Consider the following 25,008-nt stretch of genomic DNA (forward strand, 5'->3'; position numbering starts at 1 on the left):
GGGCTGCACGATTTTTAAAAAATATCGATATCGCGATATTGGAACATGCAATATGCATATCGCAAAGACATGCAATAAGTTTCATATGAAATTTTATGCTTTTATTTTAATTTGACCAGTCAGTCAGTCGATAACTAAAATGTGTACCGCCATCCAATAGTTGAACATTATCGAGTGGTAATTACAATTAATTAACTAAAAATATATTGAGTTTGCTTATTTTGCTGCATAAAAAAAAATAATCATAATTTTGTTATTAGATAATAAAAATGCCTTTTCTTTAGGCATATGTTAAATATTGCAATAATATCAGTATCGCTATATTCAGCAACTATATCGCATATTGCATGATTTTCCAATATTGTGCAGCCCTAGCGAGGTCATCAAAAGGGGTCATACATGTGGCCGTGAATTGTGGCCTAATTCAACTGAGTTGTTTAAGTTCCTTTTTAACTGGCTATGAATATTTAAGGTACAAATAATTATTACAATAATATTTCCCATGGCAAAAGAGGAACAATGCTTCAAATGAGAGCTGTTTAAATTAATTGATTAATCACCAATTAATTCATTATCAAATTGAATGACTATTTTAGTAATCAAGTAATTGTTTGGAGACATTTTTTTTTTTATTTAAAGTTGTCCAAATCCTCTGATTTGAGCATACGTACAGTAATTGTTCACTGATTTCTGTAGTCCAGTGGTGTCCAAACTACAGCCCGAGGGCCATTTGGGGGCCTCAAATGAAAAGGTTTGGACACCCCTGCTGTAGTCCTTCATGAAACAAGACTGATTATCTTCTCCAAATAAGACATTTGCAAATATCCGTTTTGACTTTGGAAAACGATGACCGAACTGGTAGCATAGTATAACAAAGTACAAAAAAAAAAACACCAATCACTGGTTAATAAACAGTAATCAGGAAAAAAAAAAAAAAAAAGATTTAAAGCAAAATTAAAATGAATCGGATCAGTCGATTAATCAATTGAATAATCAACAGATAAATCGATTCTAAAGCTATTCGATTGTGACAGCACTACTTCAAATCTTGTCATTACAAGATGAGAAGTAACTCCGAATCTTACCTGGGACCATCAGTGCCGTCGTAGGCGCCGACCGTCACGTTCCGGAAAAGCTTCCTCTTGGCCTTCCCGCTCCGCGTCTCTGCAAGGCACACATGTGCGCAACACGTTGGACACATTTTAATCCGTCAGTTTGCGTCTTTTCATGCATCGGATAGGTTCACACTCTGTGTGGCTTTTGGAATGTGCAGGCATTGTAGATGAAGTTACTGTCACGTGTGGCCATCATTACAGCGACTTCAAGGATTATTCCACCCAGAGGGAGCATGTAACCTATATTAGCAACCTATAGAATCTAAGTTTAAAGATGCAGCCATATTTTTAATCCCCCACCCACCACACACACACACACACACGCACACACACACAACCACACACTGTTTTTTATGTTAACGAGAGTATGAAAACTTATAAAAAAAAACATTTTATTGTACATTTAGGGCAGATATAAAATTTGCGATTAATCATGAGTTAATTGCTGATTTCATGCGATTAATTACGATTAAATTTTTTAATCGCGTGACACCCCTAATATATATATACATGAATCAGGACCGTGGGCATCAATTACTTCTATTTTTTTTAATGCTAATCATGGTAGTAGGCTGGGTTTCCCTCCTAAAGCTGCTGCCCCCGCGACCCAACCTCGGATAAGCGGTAGTAAATGGATGGATGGATGGATGGATGGATGGATGCTAGTAGACCTACTTTCTAATTTGTACTTTTGTCAGTTGCTAAAAAAGCTGTCACTTGCAGTCTCCCCCCCCCGCTGTGCTTTTGCTGTGCCTGTGCCTTTCGGATAAATTATCAGATTTTTTTTTTGCCCTCCTAAGACAATCATATTTAGTTGCCAGGCAGCTACTGTATGTGCTGTGCCGAACTTCTTTCATTTTGTGCATCTTACCTGATCGATTGTCCTTGTTGGCAGGTGCCACTTCCTCCACACAGTCTGAGGGGAACCACCCAGTGCGACCCTTCACCGTTCCTTCCCAGTATCCGCCCTCGCCGACACTTAACACTGCCAGGGGAACAAGTATACATACAGTATGTGATGATAGAACAAATCTTACTAAAAAGGCTTATATAGTCAGATATCTGAGTTTGTTTCAGTTTGGGCTCTAAAATTCCTCTCGCCGACTTTCGAAATGTGAGCTCATCTCACCTTTAACTTTGTCCCCTTTGTTAAGTGACAGCTGTCTGTCTCCGCTAGCAGAGTGCGCCCGAGTGGCGACGTACACTCGGCCTGGCACTGCGCTGTACATTCTCTTCATTTGACCTGCCGCGCCGCCTGCAGGGGGCACCCTGTGGACAGAGGAACAAAAACGCTGGCAAGAGCGTGAAACTGGACGAGGTTGAAAATTTGAAAAATGTAAGACATAGTGAGTTTGCAATTGTGTTGTGCTATTTGAATGTGTTGCGAGTAGCGCTGTCAATATCAAATATTTTTTAAATCGATTAATCTACCGATTATTCAATTGATTAATCGACTAATTGGATTCATTTTAAGTTTGCATTAAAGTGTATTACAAGAGCATTTTTTCCCCTTAGTTACTTTATTTTTGATTATTTTGTTTATTAACCAGGGGTTGGTGTTTATTTCGTACTTCATATTCATATAGCAATTACAAAAAAAGGGGGACTGATGTACTACATTAATTGATAAATTTTTTCAACATCAATAAATAAAATCAATTTTATAAATAAATTAATTAAAGGTATTAATAATTTATAATAATTATATCATATATAACAAAAATAAAATAATAAATAATTATAATCATTTAAATATATTCATTTATTCATAATAAAATTAATGTTATAAATAAAATCAATTTTTTTCAACATCAATTTTTGTTGTACTATGCTAGAATGAGAAGATTTGGACAATTTTTAAAAAATGGCTCCAAACTATTCCTCGAGTATTAATATAGTTGTTTATTAAATTGATAATCGATTACTTATCGATTAATTGTGACATCTCTAGTTGAGAGTAAAATTAAATACAACTGAACTCTACTTAATGAATTTACTTTATTAGATAAAAAAAAGACATTGTAAAATGATGCACAGGTTGAACATTTCCTGAAATAATTTAACTAATTTGCTCCCAAAAATGTATAAATATGTTCTATTTTAAATGTTTTAAGTGTCCCAAAGACATATTTATACGTTTTGTTTTTTATGCTAGAACATACAGAAGGCTTTGATGCAGCCTCTCAACTGCAGAGAACGGGTGAAGCAATGGTAGTAATTACAAAAAACGGCCAGCGGGTGGCAGCAGAGTATAAGAAACCAACCAGGGCCATGTTGAAAACAAGCCGATTTCCCCACAATTCAAAACAGATTTGTGAATAATGATGAAACGTAGCTATATTCTAATGCTAATTGCTGCAAAACGGAAACAGATAGTAATACACTTTTTTTTCCTGATGAAAGAAGAGACTCTAATCTTTCTTTTGGTAGGTGTTTTTACAACAATAGAATCTGTCAAAATCCAGTAAAACAGCCGGAAGCGAAGGTGAATGAGTTAATTACCCGCGGACCCAAGTAGTGTTTGAAAAGACTGAGACAACATCGAGGCCATAACTAGTCGCTCTACTTCGATTACTTAATAGAACGTTTGTTCACTAACCGCTCAGTTTGAATGCGACAATGTGACATTCTGATGGTTATAATTAGTCGCAAAATGTAAGTGGGACGACTAAAGCTCAGCGCAGTTTATAAATGGAAGCAAAAAGACCTGATTAGCCGGAGAAGCCGTCGGTCTCCGCGGGCTCCCTTACCCCTGCCTGCCTCGTGGCTGCCGGTGCCGCTCCTCGGTGTCACTCTGGCCTCCTCGTCCTCGTGACGGCGAGCGGGTGCGATTTCTGGGGCTGCTCGTGCTTCGCAAGCCAATGGAGGCCCTGCGCTGGCCCTGCGGATCCACGGTACAGGCCAGGGGGAAGCTTGACTTACGTGTTGATTTGATTTGGGCTTTTACAAAGATTGTAAATCAGGAGATTAGATGTCTGCAAATTTGCCTCTTTGCTGATTTTTATGGAGAAGCTAAAGCTAGCTGTTATTTGCGGCATTTTGTGCTCAGGCCACAGATGTGTCGAATATAAAAATCAGGGGTGTCAAAATTAGTGTATTAATTTGATTTTTTTAAGTTTTTTTTTTTTTTTATTTAAAGGACCTTTAAATACCACTGGCAGACATGTCCATATCAAATTTTAGCAGTAATACATGTAATAATAATAATAAGAAGAAGAAGAAGAAGAAGAAGAAGAAGAAGAAGAAGAAGAAGAAGAAGAAGAAGAAGAAGAAGAAGAAGAAGAAGAAGAAGAAGAAGAAGAAGAAGAAGAAGAAGAAGAAGAAGAAACAATTTGTGGAGACTGTGTTTAAGTTGTAATTTTGTATTTTACAATTTTTAAAAATGTGCTGAATTTCACAAGTTACTTCATGTTAAATATTATGTTAGCACTTAATATGAAAAGAAAAATGCACTGAGCTGTCACCGTCGTCTTACAAATGCAATTATGCCATCTAGTGGCAGAAAAATGACCTCAACTCAAATCAATATCACACTTGTTTGTTTTTTTTGCTTGTTTTTTTTTTTGCTTGTTTTTTTTTTTTTTTTTAACAGTTCATCTTTTTAATTTCAACTCTTAATTATTATGAAATGACTATCAATGACTAAAAGATCCAGCCGTATTTCTATTAGTTTAACTTTTTTTTTCACTTCGATGTTAACAAGAGTATGAAAAATATTTTATTGTACATTTAAAACAGATAGAAAATTTGCAATGAATCGTGACTTAACTATTTAAGTCATGCAATTAATGACATTTTTTTTTTAATCTCCTGACACCCCTAATAAAAATAATAGTGGCATCTTAGAAACTTGATGGAGCAACATCAGAGTAGCAGCCTTATTTAGTCAGGCCATAGCCACATCTAATAGAAACAAAGTGGTTTGCCGCCATCTTGTGGCATCTATCGGTAATTACAAATATTTTTTTTTCCTATCAAATGAATTTTCCTTATTCAAATTAATTATAATGTTGATCTGCTGCTCATAGAGGCACAACTTGACATACCTGGGCCGGGTTGGGAGTGGTTGCGGCCTTGTTGGGAATAACGGCAGGATCGGAGTGTGTCATGGTGTTGTCGCTGTTAGCTCGCAGTAAGGGGTGGGACTGGAGTGAGGGAAGAGGCAGTGTATGGGCGCTTTCTTTTCGCTTGGGCACGTATTTGGGTGACTCCAAAAAGGGAACTACAACGGATGAGGGAAAGCATGTGATAGAATGAAACAAAGAGACAAGGGTGAAGAAGAGGAAGAAGAAAAAAGTTGAAAACTCACCGATGTCTGAATCTTTGTGGTTTTTGATGAGCTCCCCGAGTTCAAAGTGACCAGACATTACAGCCAGCTGTAAACAGACAACGATGTGGACACCTCATTACAGTTCAATAACAAATCCAGTGGCACCTTGAAAGTTGAGGTCCGATGGAGGACCAAAATTGCCAAAATTTAAAATAAATAAATGGCTAAATAAATGAAGATGTTTTATTTATTTATATTTATTTCTAAATGTATGTATTTTTATATTTTGACTATTTATTTATGGAAATATTTTTTGTTTTTATTTCCATTGATATTTAATGTTTTGTATTTAATTTTTTATTAAATAACAAATCCAGTGGCACATCAAAAGTTGAGCTCCTATGGAGGACCAAAAACTGCCAAAATTAAAAATAAATGACTAAATAAGTAAATACAATTGTTTTCTTTATTACTATTTAATTATATTTATATAGGCATTCATTTTTATATTTATTTGTAAAAATCTTGGTTTTAATTTTTATATTTTGACTTTATTTATGGAAATATTTTTTGTTTTTATTTCCATTTACATTTATTTTTTGTATTTAATTTTTGAACTATATATTTTGTTTATTAATAAATAACAAATCCAGCGGCACCTCGAAAGTTGAGGTCCTATGGAGGACCAAAACTGCCAAAATTAAAAATAAAGAAATGACTAAATAAATAAATAAAATTGTTTTATTTATTGCTATTTAATTCTATTTATATATTTATTTATTTTTGTTTATTTCGGGATTTATTTTTATATTTATTTTTTAAATCTTGGTTTTCATTTTTATATTTTTACTTTATTTATTTATGGAAATATTTTTTGTTGTTTTTATTTCCATTTATATATATATATATTTTATTGTATTTAATTTTTGAACTCTATCTATTATTTCTCAATTTTTTCGTCATTAATTTATATTAAATCTTGGCAGTTTTGGTCCTCCCTAAGGTCCCACCGTAATTGTCAGCTTACCTGAAAAGGTGTCTGGCCATGTTTGTTCTTCGCCTCCCTAGTTGCCCCCCTGTACAAAAGAACCCGGACACAACTTTCCTGGTAGAAGGACAGCGGTTAATCACCATCAGCATGAATAACGCGCTCTATCGGCAGCCGATTTTAATACGAGGGGATTAGTTCTACTTGCTTTGTTGTACAGGGCAGAAATGTGAAGCGGCGTATTCCCTGAGGCATTCTGAGAGGTGTCGTCGGCCCCGTAAAACAGCAGATGCTCCAAGTGTTGGGCAAAGCCGTTCTGGCAAGCCTTTCAAAGTCAAAACAGTGGGATGCATATACACGCAGAAATGTTAAATTAGGCATTATATCGGAAAAACAGCAGGTCACAATATCAAAAAGAAAAGAAAAAAGAGCCTGACGTGTTTTTACAATGTTTTCTACAGATTAATTGAATTGACGCAAACAAAACGTCAATTAGACAGAAATGAGCTTTCAGCAGGCGGAGAGGAGAGGTTTCCTCATATTTTTTCCTGCAAAGACGAAAATAATTGCGTGACATGTGCAAAGTAAAGAGAGAGAGAGAAAAAAAACGAAAAAAAACAGCACGAAGCAGAGCAAACCAAAATAAAATACCATGACAACGAGCTCGCAGCACACATTCATCAGAGTGGCACGGAGACATAATGTAACACACACACAGATCATTTCTACGCATTAGCTGTAATTAGCACGAGATGAGTCATGTTTTTCAACAGCAAACAAGCATTATCATGTCCACATATTATGTACAGTGTGAGCCTCGACTGGCTCCTGTGAGTGATGAGCTGATGCTATGAAAAAAAGTACCTTGTGTATTTCTTCCATTCCAAACTCCTCTTCATCCCTGTGCTATTGAGAGGAAGGAGAGAGAATGGAAAGATGAGTGCGTGAAGGCCAGCAGCGTAGAATGTTGAGGCAGCGTAAAGGTGAGTGGGCAGCGGTGGCGGGGGTAACTGAGTACAAAGTGGTGAGTATAGTCTTTTACGTGACAATGCTCAAAACATTTGTATCTCAGATTATATTTCCCCATTGAAATGAATGGATATATTTTTTTATACAAAAAATAAATAAATAACTCTCGGAAAAAGAAAAACTTTCTAAAAACATCATCGAACAACAACTTATGATGTTCCCACATTGGCCACTAGGAGGCAGTATATTGCAGTACACCTGTGAATAATTGTTATTGTGGGAATGCTGAAGCGTTCCCAAATATGTTATTGTAATTTTTATCCTCCACACTTTTTTTGCCGCGTAACAACTCTCACATAATACATCTAATTTACAATGTTCAAGTTTCAACTAGCTTAAAAAATTGACGCCTCCTGGGGTAGATATCGTCTGATTCCACATTACTTACAGTATTTGCACAATTTAACGTGTAAAATGAACTTTTCCCAATTCACTTTCAATGGGACAGACATTGAACTTTTTCCAAGTATCACTTTCCACACCCACTTCCATACATATAACCTATCACCGTGAGTTTCAGAAATTGCACTTAGTCTAGTTCACATATGTTGCTCCTGTTTGCATAAAGCTATAGGAACATGTTTTGATGTAATAAACTAGCTAGCTTTTTTTTTTTCTTCTCAGTACAAGCACAATGGAAGTTAATAAAGTTTTTTTGTGCCAAGTTATCAAATCGGATATTATATACTGTATAGTTGACAGTAAAAAAACTAAATACTTTTTACTCTTGTACATAGGTACATTTCAACATCTTTACTTTTCTATTCAAGTGTTAGTACGTCTCTACACAAGCATCAGAAAAGACAGTTACTCAAGTATGTAAAAAATATAACAGGAAACCACATGAAAATGAACACGACCTGAATACCAAGCGACAACTTCCCCCCCTGGAGTACTTGAGGAAGCTGTCCAAGAGTACCTGATGGGACTCATCCCAACCGTTCTCATCTCTGGTCCCCATCTTGGCCCGGTAATAAAGCAGAGTCTCACAGCAGGAGGTGTCGCCCCCTGTCAGGACGGTGTGGTACAGCGGGGTCAGGCCACAGCGGTCTTTGTAGTTTGGCGAGCTTCCCAAAGACAAGAGGGCCTGGCAAGCGAGCGAAACAATGACAGGATTGGTCGCCACGGCTTCACATCATTTGTGGAAAGACATCTGAGCAGAGTTCTTACCATCAGCCCAGCATGATTGTGAACCCTGACTGCTTTGTGCATGGCAGTCAGGCCATCTCTGCTTCGAAAGTCCAAATGAGCTCCGCCCTGAACCAGAGCCCTGATGCCCTCCGCCGGCAAGCCAGACTGCGCGGCCGCAGTCAAGGGGGTCTCTAGCTCACAGGCAGCCCGGGGTAGAGAAAATGAAAATGCGTGGAGAATCTTCATCATAACAATGAGAAAGCCGCCGATTTTGAAAACTCACCTCCGCTCTCCGGGTCATGAAAATTCGGATCAAGACCTTTATCGAGGACTTTCAGCATTTTCTCCACCGCTCCAGTCTGAACGTAGTCGATGAACTTCTTTAAACTGGCCTAAGAAGATGTCAAGGGGAATTGTGAGTAGAAATATACATTTTGCACAAGTAACTCGTTAACTTACTAACCTTTGTACAGAGCTTAGAAAGAGCCTTTTCATCCATATTCGTCTGCTTATATACTCGGGTTTTGTATCTGAACTGAGGAGCAGAAAATAAGGTGTACAGTCAGTGAAGCACATATACTATCAGTGATGTCACTGTGTTCAATAAACTGAAGTAGCAGAAAGATATCTGATAAGATCAAGCCAACTCTCAGTTTCCTCAACCGGATTGATTTAAAATAATTACGTTTGTTTTATTCCTATTGATCTTATGCAGACAGTACAAAAAAATAAAAATAAAATCACATCGGTTTTCTTTTCCTGAACTGTAGATGTTAGATTATTTAAATGGATGTGTGTTTTCCTCCACTCGCCTGAAGAGTTGCTAAATTTGGCAACAAAAGTGCTAAATTGGCACCAATGTTTTCAGTATTTGTTTCACCAGCAGAGGGCGTTGTGAGATCGATGTATCTCACTATTTTCACACTAATTGCTCAGTTGTTGTTTTTTTGTTGTTTTTAGCTTTTTATACTTCTTACATGTAATATTTTAATATAGTTTTTTTTGTTAGATTTTAAATCAAAAGTGAAAATCCACCTGGGAAACCACAGATGAGTCTGCAGCTTAAATGTGGAAAAGTTTGGAAGCAAGCAAGGTTCGCACTCAATTCCTGGCACAGGAACGCGTTTCCTACCTCCAGGTAAGGCACCCCTTTCTCAAAGGACTGCGAGTATTCGAGCAAGGTCCTCTCCTCCTCCAAGAATTTGGCATCCCGGCCTTCACCCGCCGGCTGGAAGAGGCCGTAGTTGTAGACGTCCCACAAGGTCTCGTTGAGGGAGCAGATGATCTGCTGCTTTGCGTTCCACACCGCGCAGTCCTGGTCAAACTGGACACACCTCTGGGAGAAAAAAAAAACAAAACAAAAAAAACACACAAGTCAGTCAAAGTACTTCCTATGTTTGTTCTGCTGCAACATCAAATAAAACAAGTATAAAAACGAATAAAAATGTACTTTTTTTTTCGAGAGAGCTAAAAATGTACTTATTGATAGAAATTTAGCTTTCATTTTATTTTAACCATTAACTTCAATTGCATAACTACATTTTTTTTTTTTTTTTTTTACACATAATGGTAAGAAAGTTATTTTGAAATGAATAATAAAGATTTGCTGGAATGGAAGATAAATTCAAAACACATATGAACCACACTTAAAAGTGGAATATAACTGAACAGTATGTAAATATGTACTGAACTTGAAAAGGAAATATTATACATTAAAAGAAAAAATTACTAGTCATATTTTTTTTTTATTCTAACCGTTGCTTAAAACGCCGCAACCCTGGTTGCTATTAGTTAACCCATTTACGGCATTCATAGTGGTCTCTTAATTTTTTTTCCCCATTAGCTGCGTATTCATTAATTCAGTGACGGTGCATTTGTGGCAAACAGCAGTTTATTATAATCCACTGACAATACGCTGCAGAGCCAAATGAGGTCTGTATGGAATACGAATTGCTCAACTTTCAATAATTCATCCTCTGCTACAGTAAACTCATAGAAATAAGAATGGCGATGAGTGTGGGGCAAAAATATTTCCCTCATGGTGAATTTGTGCAACAATCCAGTGCAGAAAGAACAAATTACCGCATGAGCCTGTGACATCCACCTGAGACTCATCGGCCACACAAAAAAAAACCTTGGAAATATGCGCATGAGTGCATTTTTTGATTTTATGGTCATTTGCGTGCGGCCCTTTTCCTCACACCATTACATCCTTTACACCATTTGAGTCACACAGTGGGGATGACCAGGTTGGAACAACGGGGTCGTAGAGGGGAAAACCAGATCTATCCATGCTTATTGGTCCATTTGAAGGAGCAGTGAGCAAAAACTGCACAACTCAGCAACTCAGTTCACCTACACGAGCATCCACCCCCCACCTATATGTTGCACTCTTCGTTACCGATAGATCCAACCAATTCCATTGGCATGGCAACCGCTTCATTAGAGAAGGTCGGAGCAATATCTCTGATGCCCCAAGGGGTTACAAGTCAGGACATGGATGCATTAAGATTATATTATAGGATAGATGTGAGCTCTTATTTGTTTGTCATGTGGTGTACATGATGCAACTGGAGATAGGATTGAGTGGAGACTGACAGCAGATCATTATAATGTCTACTCTATGGTAAGGTTAGTCTCTGAATGATGGGAGTGCAGAAAGAAGAAATGTATAAATACTTTGTAATTGTACTTAAAAGGGGACGATTACCATTTTTTTTTTAAATCACTTTTTGTCATATTTGTTAAAGTTGTCTTTGTCACTTGACAGTAGTATATGAGTGAAATACTAGGAGGGGAAAAAAATAAAATAAAAATCAGCCCTCTCTGGCACCATTTTGTGCCTCTAATGTGATTTTTAAGAACTTACAGTGCTGACCTATTGACCTCGGGCTTCAGAAGCTTTGCTGAATCTGACACAATATCCCTCTCTGGAAAATCCCCCCCAAAAAGTGCCCATTGCTTGTTGGACAACAATCATGCATAATACTAGCAAGCAATGTAGCTACACAGGCAGCTGTGACGAGTCAGAAGCGATGCATTTTTATTTATTTTTTCATCAGAAAAGTTTAGTGCCTCTTTTAGATTTTGAAGTAATTGTAGAAACAAAAAAACAAAAAAACTTCAAACTGATAACATTTTATAGTTTACAAATAAGTCATGCTACCAACATAACAGATGTGGCTAACATTAGCTTACAGTGCTAATGCTGCATTCGAGGATGGTCGGAAGTCGGAAATATCCAAGTTGGTTTTTCCCAGTTCCGACCTGAAAGCGTTCGAGGCAAAAGTAAACAACCAAAACGGCGGATAGTGACAAATTGTTTTTTATTTTAGTCCTCAAAACATATTTTGACCTCCAGAAAACTTACCTTTTTGCAATTTTGCTTCATTTATTGTTTTAATCTTATTTCATAAGCATTCCATACAGTTACTGTATCATGCAGGGAGATAGCTGCAATACTGTCACGTACACTGCATTACGACGTGAAGTTATGGTGAATATTTATGAATGAAGAAAGCTATCTAGTTTTATACTCGAGTAAATTGTGTGTTTTGCCATTCAGAGTGACGTCACATTGTAGTCCGCCGGTGTAGTCGCAAGTGGAATTTCCAAGTTCAAGTTCCCGTACACACTTCCTGAATTGAACTCGGAAAAGTCCGACTTCCGACCATATCCTCGAATGCAGCATAATGCTAACTTAGCATTGCTAATTATGCCGACGCTGGGTCTGACTTCTCTGTCTATTTATCACAATGACGCACTTAATCGCTTGTCATTATGAATGGCCATGTTTGAGAATGGAAGTGAGGCTTACTTCAAATCTTGCTAGCTGGCCTGTTAAAAAAAAAAAATAAAGAAAAAATTAAATCAAGAAAATTAAAATGGTTGAAAACAATTTTCAGAATTCAGCACGACTTAGCTCTCAGGCTTTATGCCGTTGAGCTTTTTTTTTTTTTTTTACACAAGTACATGTATCGTCTACCCAATTACATACTGTGAGCACTTTCGCTATATATTGCAATATGGAAGTTTCTATTCCCAAGCCAGCCAAGTTGTTTGCACGGCGTTCGACATCTTTCTCCCACCACTTCAGTAATGTTCCAAAGGTTGAGGCGGGTTTGTCAGAGGCGTACCGTACAGCGTATTCCATATCCATATCCCATCTCTCCCCAAACTCATTAAAATCCAATTAGATGATTAGCAATTACTGCTACATTGAGGGCAGATTAGCTGACATGTAGAACAGCCTGCATGTAAGGGAGATCGCGGGGGGGGTGAGGACGTACGCAGGGGCACCGTTTTTCACCGAGTCGTGCGATGTGTGGGCTTGTCAATTCTCACCTGACGCCTCCGCACAAGCAAGAACTGCTTTGAGTGTGAATTGGAGCCAGGTTGGGTTGTAAAAAAGAAAAGAAAAAAAAAGGCCATACTGACCCTTGAGCACATGTTTGAATGTCTGCTGTCACAGATGGTTGAAGTCAAGCTCATTATTTTCTCTCACTTCCTTCTGGGAGTCATCACTCGTCAGAATGACAACACTATCAAACGAGGTGTGCTTTAAACAAAGTGCAAAACCACATAAATGTGTACTGATCGCTAGGAATGTCTGACAAAAATCACACGTACCTTAATCATTACCTTAAATAGTTTCTTTTGAACAATGCAAATTATTTCACGATAAAAACATTAAGAAAGGAATTAGTTATTGCTTTGGCTCCTGGAAGTTTGCACTGCACTGATATTCCCGTTTGCTTGATGCTCTTTCAAAATGAGTTAACGAGTTTGACATTCCCCTAAAAGCATGTTGCTAACCATGACGTTCACTAGCCAGAAGCTGACCTTCACTGTATTTGTTTACAGACTAGGCATGTAGCTAGCGTGTAAGAAATTTCTTGTCCCTTACTATGTGGGGACTTTTTTTTAAAATAGATTTTTAGTATCACTGACATTATTACAAACATATTTCTTATACAGACAATACTAATATGGGAAATTTCTCATGTTTTTTCTTCTCCTATTGTCTTGGTTCTTATTTACCAGATGGCCAGTCACATGATGAATATTTGCTTTCTTGCTTTCATTTTCCCAAGTAGCATTATTTGTCTCAATAAATTTGTAATAGGAACATGGATTATTATTTTTTTTTTTTAATTGCAAGCTTTCAGGAGCCTAAAAATAGATGCGGAGGACCAGATAAGGCGCTCGCGCCTTATGTTTGACACAGGTGCTTGAAAGCAGTGATTCTCAAAGTGTGGGCTCCCTCTAGTGGAATGCGATAGAAGTACTACTACCTAAGTACATGTAGCTTTAAGAGTCAATCTTGAATAATTGAATAATTGTTTCTAAATGTTTATGTATTTTTGTTTTAAGCATTTTTATTTGAATCATTAACTCATTTGGTCCCAAAACCGTATAAATACGTTTTATTTAAAATACTTTAAGTGTCCCAAAGACGTATTTATACGTTTTTTGTTTTGTTTTTATACTAGAGCATACATAAGGTTTTGATGCAGCCTCTCAACTGCTGAGAACGGCTGAAGCAATGGTAGTAATTACAAAAAATGGCCAGCAGGTGCCAGCAGAGTATAAGAGATCAACTAGGGCCATCATGAAAACAAGCTCCCCACAATTCTAAGCAAATTTGTGAATAATGATGAAACTTAGCTATATTCTAATGCTAATTGTTGCAAAACGGAAACAGATAGAAACATAATTTTAAATAAACTCTAATCTTTCTTTTGGTTGGTTCCATGTTTTTAGAGCAATAGAACACAATATTCTGTTGGCCTTGTAAAATCAGTTAAAATCCAGTAAAACAGCCAGGAGCAAAGGGGGGTTGTTTCAGTGAAAATGGCTGCGAGTGAATGAGTTAATTACATTTATTTTATTTTTAATTTGAATTTAGTGTTCATGTTCAACCTTAGACTACTGCATTTAAAACTTAGTCACAATGGTGACACTTGGAGAGCCAAGTACTTTTTTTTGGCCCTACCATTGATTTGGACTTACTGTTTGCTTGATGTCAGGAATTCCGATGCGGAACACCATCATGGTCAGGAAGGTATTCTCCATCGGCGCTATGGTGGTCATGCTGCGCTCCATCAGAGCTCTTCTTTTGTGCGCTGCATTCAAGCCTGCCTGATGCTGATTGGCCACCACGCCGTGATGCTGCGTCTTATTGGCTATTTGATGATGTAGGGTGGCGTGATTGGACATGTAAGTGACCACCCGGTTCCCAGGGTTGTCCGACCTGGCGGGCCGGTCTGCTCTCTGCCTCCCGACCACAATGGCGGCCGGTTTGGCCACGTCGCCGACTTTGCCTTCCCAGGATGGTCTTCCTCCCGTCATCTCCTTCTCAACCAGAGCGTCTAACCCTCCGTTCTCGACGTCGCGTCCGCATTCCCTTTTCCGGGTTTCTCTATCCCGCTCCTCATCATCCTCCTCATCCTCAGCGTCTTTGTCATCCTGACCGGGATAAAAGCGCTCGTTATTTCCCAGCATGGTTTGCGGCGCGGGGGTCACTGCGGAGAAGGCTGAGTGACATAGCTGTCATGAAGATAAAACATGGCTGGGGTCATTCCTTTGAAACATGCTGTGGGGGACAGGCAGAGAAGTGAGTCAGTTTCTCGTCATCGCAGGTCAATGATGGTGTCAACCTGGCAAAATGACAACATATGGAAGAGAAAGTGTTTCACAACCAATGTGCATCTACTACACAGAATTTCTTGTACGCCAACAACATGTTTTAAATTAAACCAAGACATCCAGTCGCAGATCAAACTGTTGTGAATTTTGCCGTTATGCACAAAAAAAATAAAAAATTTAGAGAAAGTCAAATTTGGTTCATCTGTAAGGTGTTATAATTAGGGCTCCAGCTATCGAGTATTTTAGTATTCAAATACTCGACTGAAAATTCTATCGAATAATCGGATAAAATATATTTTAGCTTAGATAAAGAGTAATTTAAAGTACACAAAAAAAAACAAGACAATTTTCACTTAATAATGAAAAACCAATTTGTTTCCTTTTTTTTTTTTTTTTTAAATCAAGTAATTTTTTTTTTCAAATTGTATACGGCAAGTCAACCCATTTGCTCTCAAAAACATATAAATATGTTCTATTTTAAATATTACCAATGTCCCAAAGACATATGTTTTTGTTTTTTATATGCTAGAGCATACAGAAGGATTGATGCAGCCTCTGAACTGAAGAGAACCGTTGAAGCAATGGTAGTTATTACGAAAACGGCCAGCAGGTGGCGGCAAAGTATAAGAGATCTACCAGGGCCATGTTGAAACAAGCCGTTTTCCCCACAGTTTTAAGCAGATTTGTGAATAATGATGAAACTTAGCTATATTCTAATTCTAATTGCTGCAAAACAGAAACAGATAGAAAGTTTACTTTTTTGTTTTTATAGCAATAGAACACAATATTCTGTGGGTGTTGCAAAATCAGTCTTTTATTATTAGTGCATTTATGAATTTGGAGTATAACTGCTCCAAATTCATAAATGCACAACCACTTCTAAAATGAAGTGTAAAATTTAAAAAAAAAAAAAAAAAAAAAAGGTCAATTTTGATTTTTTTTTTTTTTTTTAATGAAACTGTTTTTTCATTATCAAGTGAAAATTGTCTTATTTTTTGTTGTTCTATACTTTAAATTACTCTTTATCCAAGCAAAAATATTTTATCTGAGTTCGCGATCGAATTTTCATTAAGAGTTTTTGAATACTAAAGTACTCGGTAGCTGCGGCCTTAAATGCATCGCCCAAAAAGTCCAATATCCCTAATTTTTTTGTTGGGTGTCTTGGATCTGCAAAGGTTGGGAAACACCGTTATGCAACACGCAGTATGCTTATGAACAAGTATTCGGACCACACGGAAGCGAAAGTCCCCACATGAGCATAGCGATGTAAAATGACGGCTTGATTTCTTTTCAGTGTGGCCCTAATACTCTTTTTACTAAGCTGCTTAAAGACACATGCCATGTTAGATCAACAAGGCAATGCAACAACACAATTTATGTGTCAATGAACTGGTGGTCCGCATATTCCATTTAGCCAAGCTTGAGGGAACAGCGGGCTGATGAAAGGCAGGCTCGCTAATGCTATACATAAAACTGTGAACTCGCATCACAGGATGATCTTTGCAGACGAGAGTGAGTTAGATATGCAATTTCGCTTCACGTGAGGTCAAGTTCTTGATGGCTGGTGGAGATAATGAAGCCAAACCGTGTTTGAAGCACTACTCAGTGCGAACGGCTCGATGGTAATGAAGGAAATGGCCACCCTCACTGCATTACTCATTTTAATTGTCCTGTTTTCAAATAAGCAAGGTTCCCTGAACAAATTCCGTACTCTGAAATCTTCTTTCAAAAAGGTCTTACAACCTCATGGTCAATATAATAACTAAGGATTACTTTTGTGCTCTTTGTTTATTTAAGAAGTGACGAAGATCTCTCGACTTTCGATCAGATAGAGTCCCTTCGTGGTTGTCTTACTTCAATAAAAGTCTCTGTAGCCGAAGTTTCAAAGACTCTGGCTTTATTGCAATATGAAGGTTATGAGTCAGTTAATAATGTATTGTCAAAGAATCACAAGAATAACACATAAGGAATTTATAACTCACTTTGTTTGAAATTTGCCAATTATTTTTGGAAGCTATCTTCCATTATTCGTTGAAAAACTTTTTGTGACAGAGCCATGTCTAATATAAAAATTAACGTTTGAGTTAATGTACATTTTTGGTGTTTTATTTATTTATTTATTTATTTTTTTAAACACGCGATTAATGAGTACTGGGGGAATTCCAGTTGCAACGCAGCAGACACGTCCACGTCAAAATTTTGCAGTAATAATTTTAATAATAATGCATATATTTGTGGAGACTGGGGTCAAGTTGTATTTTACAATTTTTAAAATGTGCAGAATTTCACAAGTTACTTCATGTTAAAGATTAGATCGCTCTTAATGTGAAAAGAAAATGCACTGAGCTGTCACCAGTGTCTTACAAATGCAACTGTGCCATCTAGTGGCAGAAAAATTACCAACACAAATCAATATTACACTTTTCTTTACAGTACATCTTTTTTAGAAATTATGAAATTACTGTATCAATGACTAAAAGATGCAGCCATATTTCTATTAGTTTAACATTTTTTCCACTTTTATGTTGTGTATGAAAATTTAGGGAAAAATATTTTATTGTACATTTAGAACAGATATAGAACTTGTGATTAATTGATTAATTGTAAACATTTTAAACGCCTGACACCACTAATAAAAATAATAAAAGTTTGGGATTTTCATCTAGAAAAAAAAAAAGTAGTACTTTGCTGCAATCTGGCGTCTGTAGGCAGTTACAAACCTTCATAGGAGAAGTATCGATTACTTATAGATTTTAGTTATTTGTGGCAGGGATTGGTCCCGGTCCTCTGCGAATAATGGATTCCTCTGTATAGTAAAGAATACACTATAAAAATATATATATAATATATATATTTATTATTTATTTATATTTCAAACCAGAGAAGATAATTCTTCATGGCATTTTCTTAGTTCTTGGAAGTGTTTCCTTGAAGGGATTTCACAGTGGCAAACCGGTGCCTCCATATGTTGCGCACGGGTCTTCCTGTCTGGCTTTAGGCGCTTTTGCAATCACGGCCAACAGATGCTTGAATGCTGCCATTCGGAGCAGGGCGACACGCACAGACTGAGTTGAGTTGAGCGAGTGAGGAGTGTGCCATAGGACAGATGGAGCGCAACAAAATGGGGGTGACACAACTCCAAATGGGACGCAGGCCTACAAACAGTGCCATGCAAATAATATTGTTGTGATGTCATCGATATGTGCGAGGTGCCAAGGAAAGCACTGAGGTGCCAAATTTGCAACCTATTCTATGAAATGTGTTGACTCGAGTATCCACAAAATGAGTATTAAGGATACACTAAGAAGAAAAAATAGTCATAAGGAGTTGGATTAGAAACAATTGTTGTTGTTTTTCTAAATGGATATTGCATTAAAAAAAAAAAAAGGTTAAGAGAAAATGTAGAAAGATGGCACAAAAGGGTGGCCCAAAAATCATGCTAGATTTCCTTTTACGCTTTGTGATGCCATCAGCATTCGAGAGCTTCAGCTTTTCGCAGTGATGTTAAGGCCATCATTCCCTTGCTCATGGCTTGCCGATTGACATTGACAGTGAAAAATTGCTGCCTAGCAAAGAACTTTTCTGTCTCAGAGTTTAGCGCCAAGTTGTCAGCGGTCGTGTTCCCGGATACACCTTGGATGTCTCATTTATGCTCAACAATCTCACCTGGGTTTGATTTTTCACCATTTCGACATATGTGTGGGTTTATTCGTTCAACCAGAGAGGTTTTGCAGCCCTCCAGTTTGACTGTCCCTGGCTTTGCGCAGATGCCTGCTCTAGAAGTTTAGCACTTGCGGTAGTAAACAAACCTGCTGCTGCATGGTTTGTCAAAACAGACCCCCGTTTTGAGAAACTCATATATTGAACTAGGTGGTGTGCGCAAAGCTTGTCAAACAGGTGCTGAACCGCAGTCGGGGACAAGAAAAACTTCTTAGCAAGCGGAAATTTTGCAGTGCTGCTCAAAATGTCAATTGGTGAGCCACGGGCAAGGGAACGATATGCTTGCAAAACTGCAAAGCCGAAAGCTGTCAAATGCTGATGGCCTCCCATCTGTCCAAATGATACCTGAAACCAAATCGGGGAGAGAGAAAAAAAAAAAGTGCACAGTGACTTTTGGGTCACCCTGTAAAAAAAAACGCACGTCTATATAACAGGACACCTGCATAACAATTCAGAGCCCATGAAAATATTATTACGCACATCAAAGTACAGTAAATAATTTAAATTGCTATCAAGCCTTCCACACAGCGAGATTTTTATGTATGCGGAAAACAAACAAAAGCCACGGATGATTGTACACGTCTCATTGCTCAAAAGCAAGACTGCAAGTTGAGCATTTTCCCTGCAAATAAGTGACGGGAGCCTGAGATGCAGAATGACCGACCGCGGTCCATTTCCATTTCCAAGAGTGACAGGATGACCACACAAATTACAAGAACAAATCACAACATGAACCAAAACAAAAACAGTCAGGGGAAGGAGGGATCGGCGGGAATAAATGAGCAACAAACAAGAGGGTGGTTCAAAGAAATGAAAGCTCAAGTATTGACTCATTTTTCAATCTATATTTCATTTCAAGCTGAATGATTCTTTCATCACCAGGTGCCATTAAGACACTTGTTAGCACTCTCAGGGTCGAGGGGGGAGATGGTTGATTTATGAACAAAAAAAATCTCATCCAATATTGAGCTACATGGATGGAGACTTTCACTCAGCGAGATAAGAGACTTAAAAAAAGAAGAAAAAAAAGAAAAAGACGAGCTGTGAGAGTAGGCAGGCGGGAACTAATTGGCATGTAAAAGTGAAAGGAGAGATGGAGAGTTGTAGTTTGCATAAAGCTGAGTAATCCGATTTGGGCGCAGAAAGGCGAGCGAGAGGACAACAGAGATGCGGGATGAATGGGAAGTAAAATCAAGATTTTTTTTTATTTATATATTAGAGGTGTCAAAATTAGTGCGTTCATTTTGAGTTAATTTAAAGTTCCTTTAACTTAAGGCCATTCGTTTGTTTTTGTTTTACGCGCGATTAATGACCGCCACTTACTTGGACAGCCCTACTATATTGTTGGGGAAGTAGTGTAGAATCGTCATTCAAGCCATTGACCCCGTTTCCTCAATCACTCTGCCTTGCTCAGACGACGTAAGGATTTGTTCACTCGCAGAAAAACATGAAATGATTGGCATAAAAAAAAAAAAAAAAAAAGAGCAATTCTGCAATGGAAAATGAGGCCAATCCAGCATCTGAACGTGTACTGATGATTCGCCAAGAAACCAGGAGAGTCCATGTTAAATGAAAGTAGGAATCAGGAAGTGATTCATCACGATAACGACGACAGAGATGGATGCGCTTGTTCAGAACATTGCAAGCAAAAGATGGATGGATGACATTTGGCCACAGCGATTCATCTTTGCCTTTTTTTTCTTCATGAATTCTGCAGGTATGACAAAAAAAGGCAATAACGACTGTTGATCGTTCGTCATTCTTTTCTTTATGTTTTAGCTTGTAGCTCGGAGGTGTCAAACATAAGGACTGTGGGCCAAAACTGGCACGTTAGTTAAGAAAAATAGGAGGGTTCTATGATTTAATATTACTCGCTTGTTTGTAAGGTTTGGGAGTCAATGAGTTATTAAGAACAAGTAGGAAATAACGTGATAATTGTGGGAATGCTTCAGCATTCGCACATATGTGATTGTGATTTTTATTCTCCACACTTTTTTTTGCCACGTAACAACTCTCACATAATACTTCTAATTTACACTGTTCAAATTTCAACTAGCTAAAAAAAAAATTCACCTCTCCCGGGGTAGATATCATCTGATTCCACATTACTTACAGTATTTGCACAACTTAACGTGTAAAATGAACTTTTCCCCCATTCATTTTCAATGGGAAAGACATTGAACTTTTTCTAAGAACACTTTCCACGCCCACTTCCATACAAATAACTTATCATCATTACCAGGTGTCTGATAATGCTCGGTGGCACAGTTGGTTAAGTGCATTGTCCTGTAATCAGGAGGTCATAATTTGAGAATATCTCTCTCAATTTACTTCATAAGCATTCCACATGCATTCAAATCTTAGCATTCAGCTATTAGCATTAAGCATTCCCACGCAATTTCTCCAGAAATTGCACTTAGTCTAGTTTCTAGAGAAGCTGATTCACGAAAATAAATTGCACGTTTTTCTTAAGAAATCTGAGGCTGCTCTGAGTTTGACACCCCTGCACGTAAATCTAATTCTACACCGCAAAAGGATCCATCGGCATCAGCTCAAATTTTCCTCGCTTTGTCAATTTTCGCTATTGCTTATGTAGGACAGCGCGAGTGTATAGATATATTTTCAGTGTATCAGTCCCCGGAAAGTAGAATTGGAGATCATCCAAGGAACAGATTGTCCCACTTTTCACGTCGCGCAAAAAAAGTAGAGCGGCCAAGTTGTGTCCTCTATCTTGCCGGCTTTCTGTGGCTCCCTTACCCTTCAGCTTCCCCTCACGCCGTGCGTGATGAGGAGCAATCAGGAGCGCTGCAGGCCCGCTCAATCACCGCTCGGACGCGGTGAGTCATTTGCGGGAGCGGGCCCGTCGTTCGTTTGGTTTTTAGACGATGACGTCACAGGTGCTTCAGCGCTCTCCAGTGACATCACGAGCAAACGGAAACTTTTTCATTTAAAGTGATCGAGATAATCGTGTTCTAGTTTCTTTATACTTGTGCAACAATTAAGGAGTCAAAAGTGCTTGTTTAGCAATTTGGATGTGAAGGGTAATTTGTATAAGAAAACCTTGGCCACCAGAGGGCAGTATAATACATACAAACGAATATACGCAAAAAAGACTGTCACAACTACTCAGTAAGATGCAGTAATATTTGTTGTTTTCAGGATAAATTATGCCTGTTTTAAATTATGAAACATAAAACATAAATTATGAAACATAAAAGACATTAAATACATTAAGTTTTATTTTTAGTAAATACTATATAAAATTTATTTTATTGTAAATATTACATTTTTTATAACAAAAGAAACAAGATTTTATCACGAAATAACTACATTTTATTACCGGTAAGTTACAGCTAATTTATGCAAAGTTATCCATACCCAAAAAGTAGTATAGTTTAATTTAATTAAAAAAAAAAAAAATAGTACAAATTACTCATAAAAACATACATATTTACACCAACTTAAAAAAAGTTCAGGTAGTAGTACTTTTTTTATATATAAGACTGAGTATAGTGTACTTAATTTGATTATTTTGAACGTTTGGGTTTACAGTGCAATAAACTTCACCAGTAATTGGCAATAAACAACCGGAATTGGCGAAAATCCACAATATGCCGCATCACTGCCAGTGAATGATGACACATGCTATTGCCAGGGAACACAATATTGCGAACAAACTCAGAAGAAATCATAAGATGACCAGCATCCTAAAGCACAGTTTGCAATCGTCTCCACCCAAAGATGGAATAACTCTCAGCAAGGGAGAACTTTTTTTTTTTTTTTTATTCCCCTCACAAGCAGCCATAATTTCGTTTTATCTATTTAATATCTAACCGAACAAAACTAATCTTGCTTCTTAGTAATTACACGGATGATTGCATTTGTTACCCCTGGATGTCCTGATCAAAATAAACATGCGGCATCTCTTGAGCTGCCCTCCAGCTCAGTCTTCCACATCCTCACCTCACCAAGGACGGTTATTTTTAGGAAAAAGGCTCACCTGCCAGGTTATACTCAGCAAGCCGCACACATATGAGAGACAGAAGCTCATACGCATCTGTCTTGTCTATTTAAAAAAAAAAAAAAAAAAAGATGTGTTATGGAAACCCTGGCAGGCCAGTCAGCCCGAGCTTGGCTGGCCGTCTCGTGTTGATAAAAGTGGGCTATCTTTCCCTTCAGACTGGATATAATTGGGTCAGCTGGATCAGCTGCCGAGGGCCTCGTTTGGGCTAAACTTGGCTGGATGGGCTGGGGAGACCTCAATGTGGAACACAGTGGAGGGTCACGATCCTGTTTACTATTTGTCCAAATGATTTCCTGACAAACTACTATACATCTTTCTTCTGTTTAATCTAAACTTGAATGACGAATGTGCATCAAGATGCCACAAGATGGCGCCAAAGCTATATATATATATATATATATATATATATATATATATATATATATATATATATATATATATATATATATATTAGGGGTGTGAATTGCCGAGTACCTGACGATTCGATTCATATCACCATTCACAGGTCACGATTCAATTCGATACCGATTAATCCCGATACAAATTTATAAGTCGATTGTTGCGATTTTTTTCATTAAAATTCAGAAAATACTCATCAGTAAACCTGTAGAGTGTAAGATTTGTATGAAAATGTATTATTTATTTATCTGAAACTTCAGTCTTATACAGGTTGTAATCCATTTCATGCTTGAACAGCATTAAAATAAAATATTAAGGCTTAATATTCCGTTCATATAACATTCTTCCATGCTTACGGTGTGAACCCTAACCCAAAGTAAGACATTTTGTTGAATATTTTTCCATTAAAAATGGAAGTTTAAAAATCGATTCAGCCGCCTATTGAATCGATTCGAGAATTGCGCGATGTAGTATCGCGATATATTGCCGAATCGATTTTTTTGACACCCCTTATATATATATATATATATATATATATATATATATATATATATATATATATTTTTTTTTTTTTTTTTTATTTTATTTTTTTTTTTCTTTTATATTAGACACGGCTTTGGCCCTGAGCACAAATCTAAAGGCCTCAAAAGCAGTCACAGACAAAGCTGATTGGACACATGGCGGCGATGGCAGCAGCTTTCAGTGCGGCTCTCGCTGTGTATTAAAAAGCCACAAATAAAATGTCGCGCAGTGACAGATTCACTTACCTGGCATGTCCGCTCACAAAAAAATAAAATAAAAAAAAAGGGTACAGTGAGCGACAGCAGTCAGCACAACGCTAATAAAAGCTGTTAGACAAGGTTGGCCAGAATGAGCGCCGCGCCACTAGTGGCTGTCAGGCTCCATTACGGTTTGCACATCCGCCGTGTCATTTAATGTCAGGGAACGCAAGGACGTGTTTACCACGCTTATGGCCGTCAAATTATATTTGCGGCCTCGTTCGGCAAAAACAAACACTTGACTTTTCTGCACCTTAAAAGTTTCTGTTAAAGTGAATCAACAGAAGGAAAAAGTGTGAATAAACAATGCGGTCGCTATGCTACTACATACAGCTCCTCACATGTTGAGGAAGCACGTCGCCATGGTAACACAGGCTGAAGCTAACATGAAAGCAAAGGCAGACGCTGTTGCTGCAATGGGGACAGCTTGATCACTACACGAACAGTAATCATAAACATGCTTACAACCATATATTTGAATGTATAATTATTGTTTCACAAAATATACGCACTACTTGAAGCCTTTGTAGAAAAGCTTTAAAGCTACATAATAGGCATAAATGTGTCTCTGTTATTGCCATGGCAACTCTGGTTTGCCTTTGTCATAATTTTTTTTTTCGAATGAAATTCAATTTAAAAAAATATTTTGAGAAAAACATTTCAAAATAATAAATACAAATAATATATCATTAAATAATGATAAAATAGATAAAACAAATTTACATTATTTTCTTTATATTCTCATTAAAAAGTTAAAACTTTCGAGTATGCAGTTCTATTTTTTTTATTGAAAATAAAAAAAAAATCTTTTTTTTTTGGAGAGGCTTGAACAGGCATTTGAATTCCTTTCAACAGGGAAAATTGATTGTTCTTTTCTGCTGTTCTAACCTTGAAAAAAAGCCCTT

At 37.4% G+C, this 25,008-nt stretch overlaps 1 protein-coding gene across 2 annotated transcripts in view; it reads right to left on the reverse strand.

Moving 5' to 3' along the window:
* LOC144004652 (SH3 and multiple ankyrin repeat domains protein 1-like) overlaps positions 1–25,008 on the reverse strand; it is a 49,216-nt gene that overhangs the window by 17,778 nt on the left and 6,430 nt on the right. For both annotated transcript variants that reach the window (XM_077502022.1, XM_077502023.1), the window contains 15 exons: positions 14,546–15,128; positions 9,666–9,869; positions 8,997–9,068; positions 8,817–8,925; positions 8,573–8,724; positions 8,322–8,489; positions 7,238–7,279; positions 6,582–6,698; positions 6,413–6,490; positions 5,425–5,491; positions 5,162–5,337; positions 3,866–3,996; positions 2,245–2,384; positions 1,987–2,100; positions 1,086–1,164 (listed from right to left, as the gene is read on the reverse strand). In XM_077502022.1, coding sequence (XP_077358148.1) covers positions 1,086–1,164; positions 1,987–2,100; positions 2,245–2,384; positions 3,866–3,996; positions 5,162–5,337; positions 5,425–5,491; positions 6,413–6,490; positions 6,582–6,698; positions 7,238–7,279; positions 8,322–8,489; positions 8,573–8,724; positions 8,817–8,925; positions 8,997–9,068; positions 9,666–9,869; positions 14,546–15,037 — 2,141 coding nt within the window. In that variant the 5' untranslated portion in view covers positions 15,038–15,128. The remainder of the gene's footprint in view (positions 1–1,085; positions 1,165–1,986; positions 2,101–2,244; positions 2,385–3,865; positions 3,997–5,161; positions 5,338–5,424; positions 5,492–6,412; positions 6,491–6,581; positions 6,699–7,237; positions 7,280–8,321; positions 8,490–8,572; positions 8,725–8,816; positions 8,926–8,996; positions 9,069–9,665; positions 9,870–14,545; positions 15,129–25,008) is intronic.

Source organism: Festucalex cinctus, chromosome 17 (genome assembly GCF_051991245.1).
Source record: "Festucalex cinctus isolate MCC-2025b chromosome 17, RoL_Fcin_1.0, whole genome shotgun sequence".
NCBI classification, from domain to species: Eukaryota; Metazoa; Chordata; class Actinopteri; order Syngnathiformes; family Syngnathidae; genus Festucalex; species Festucalex cinctus.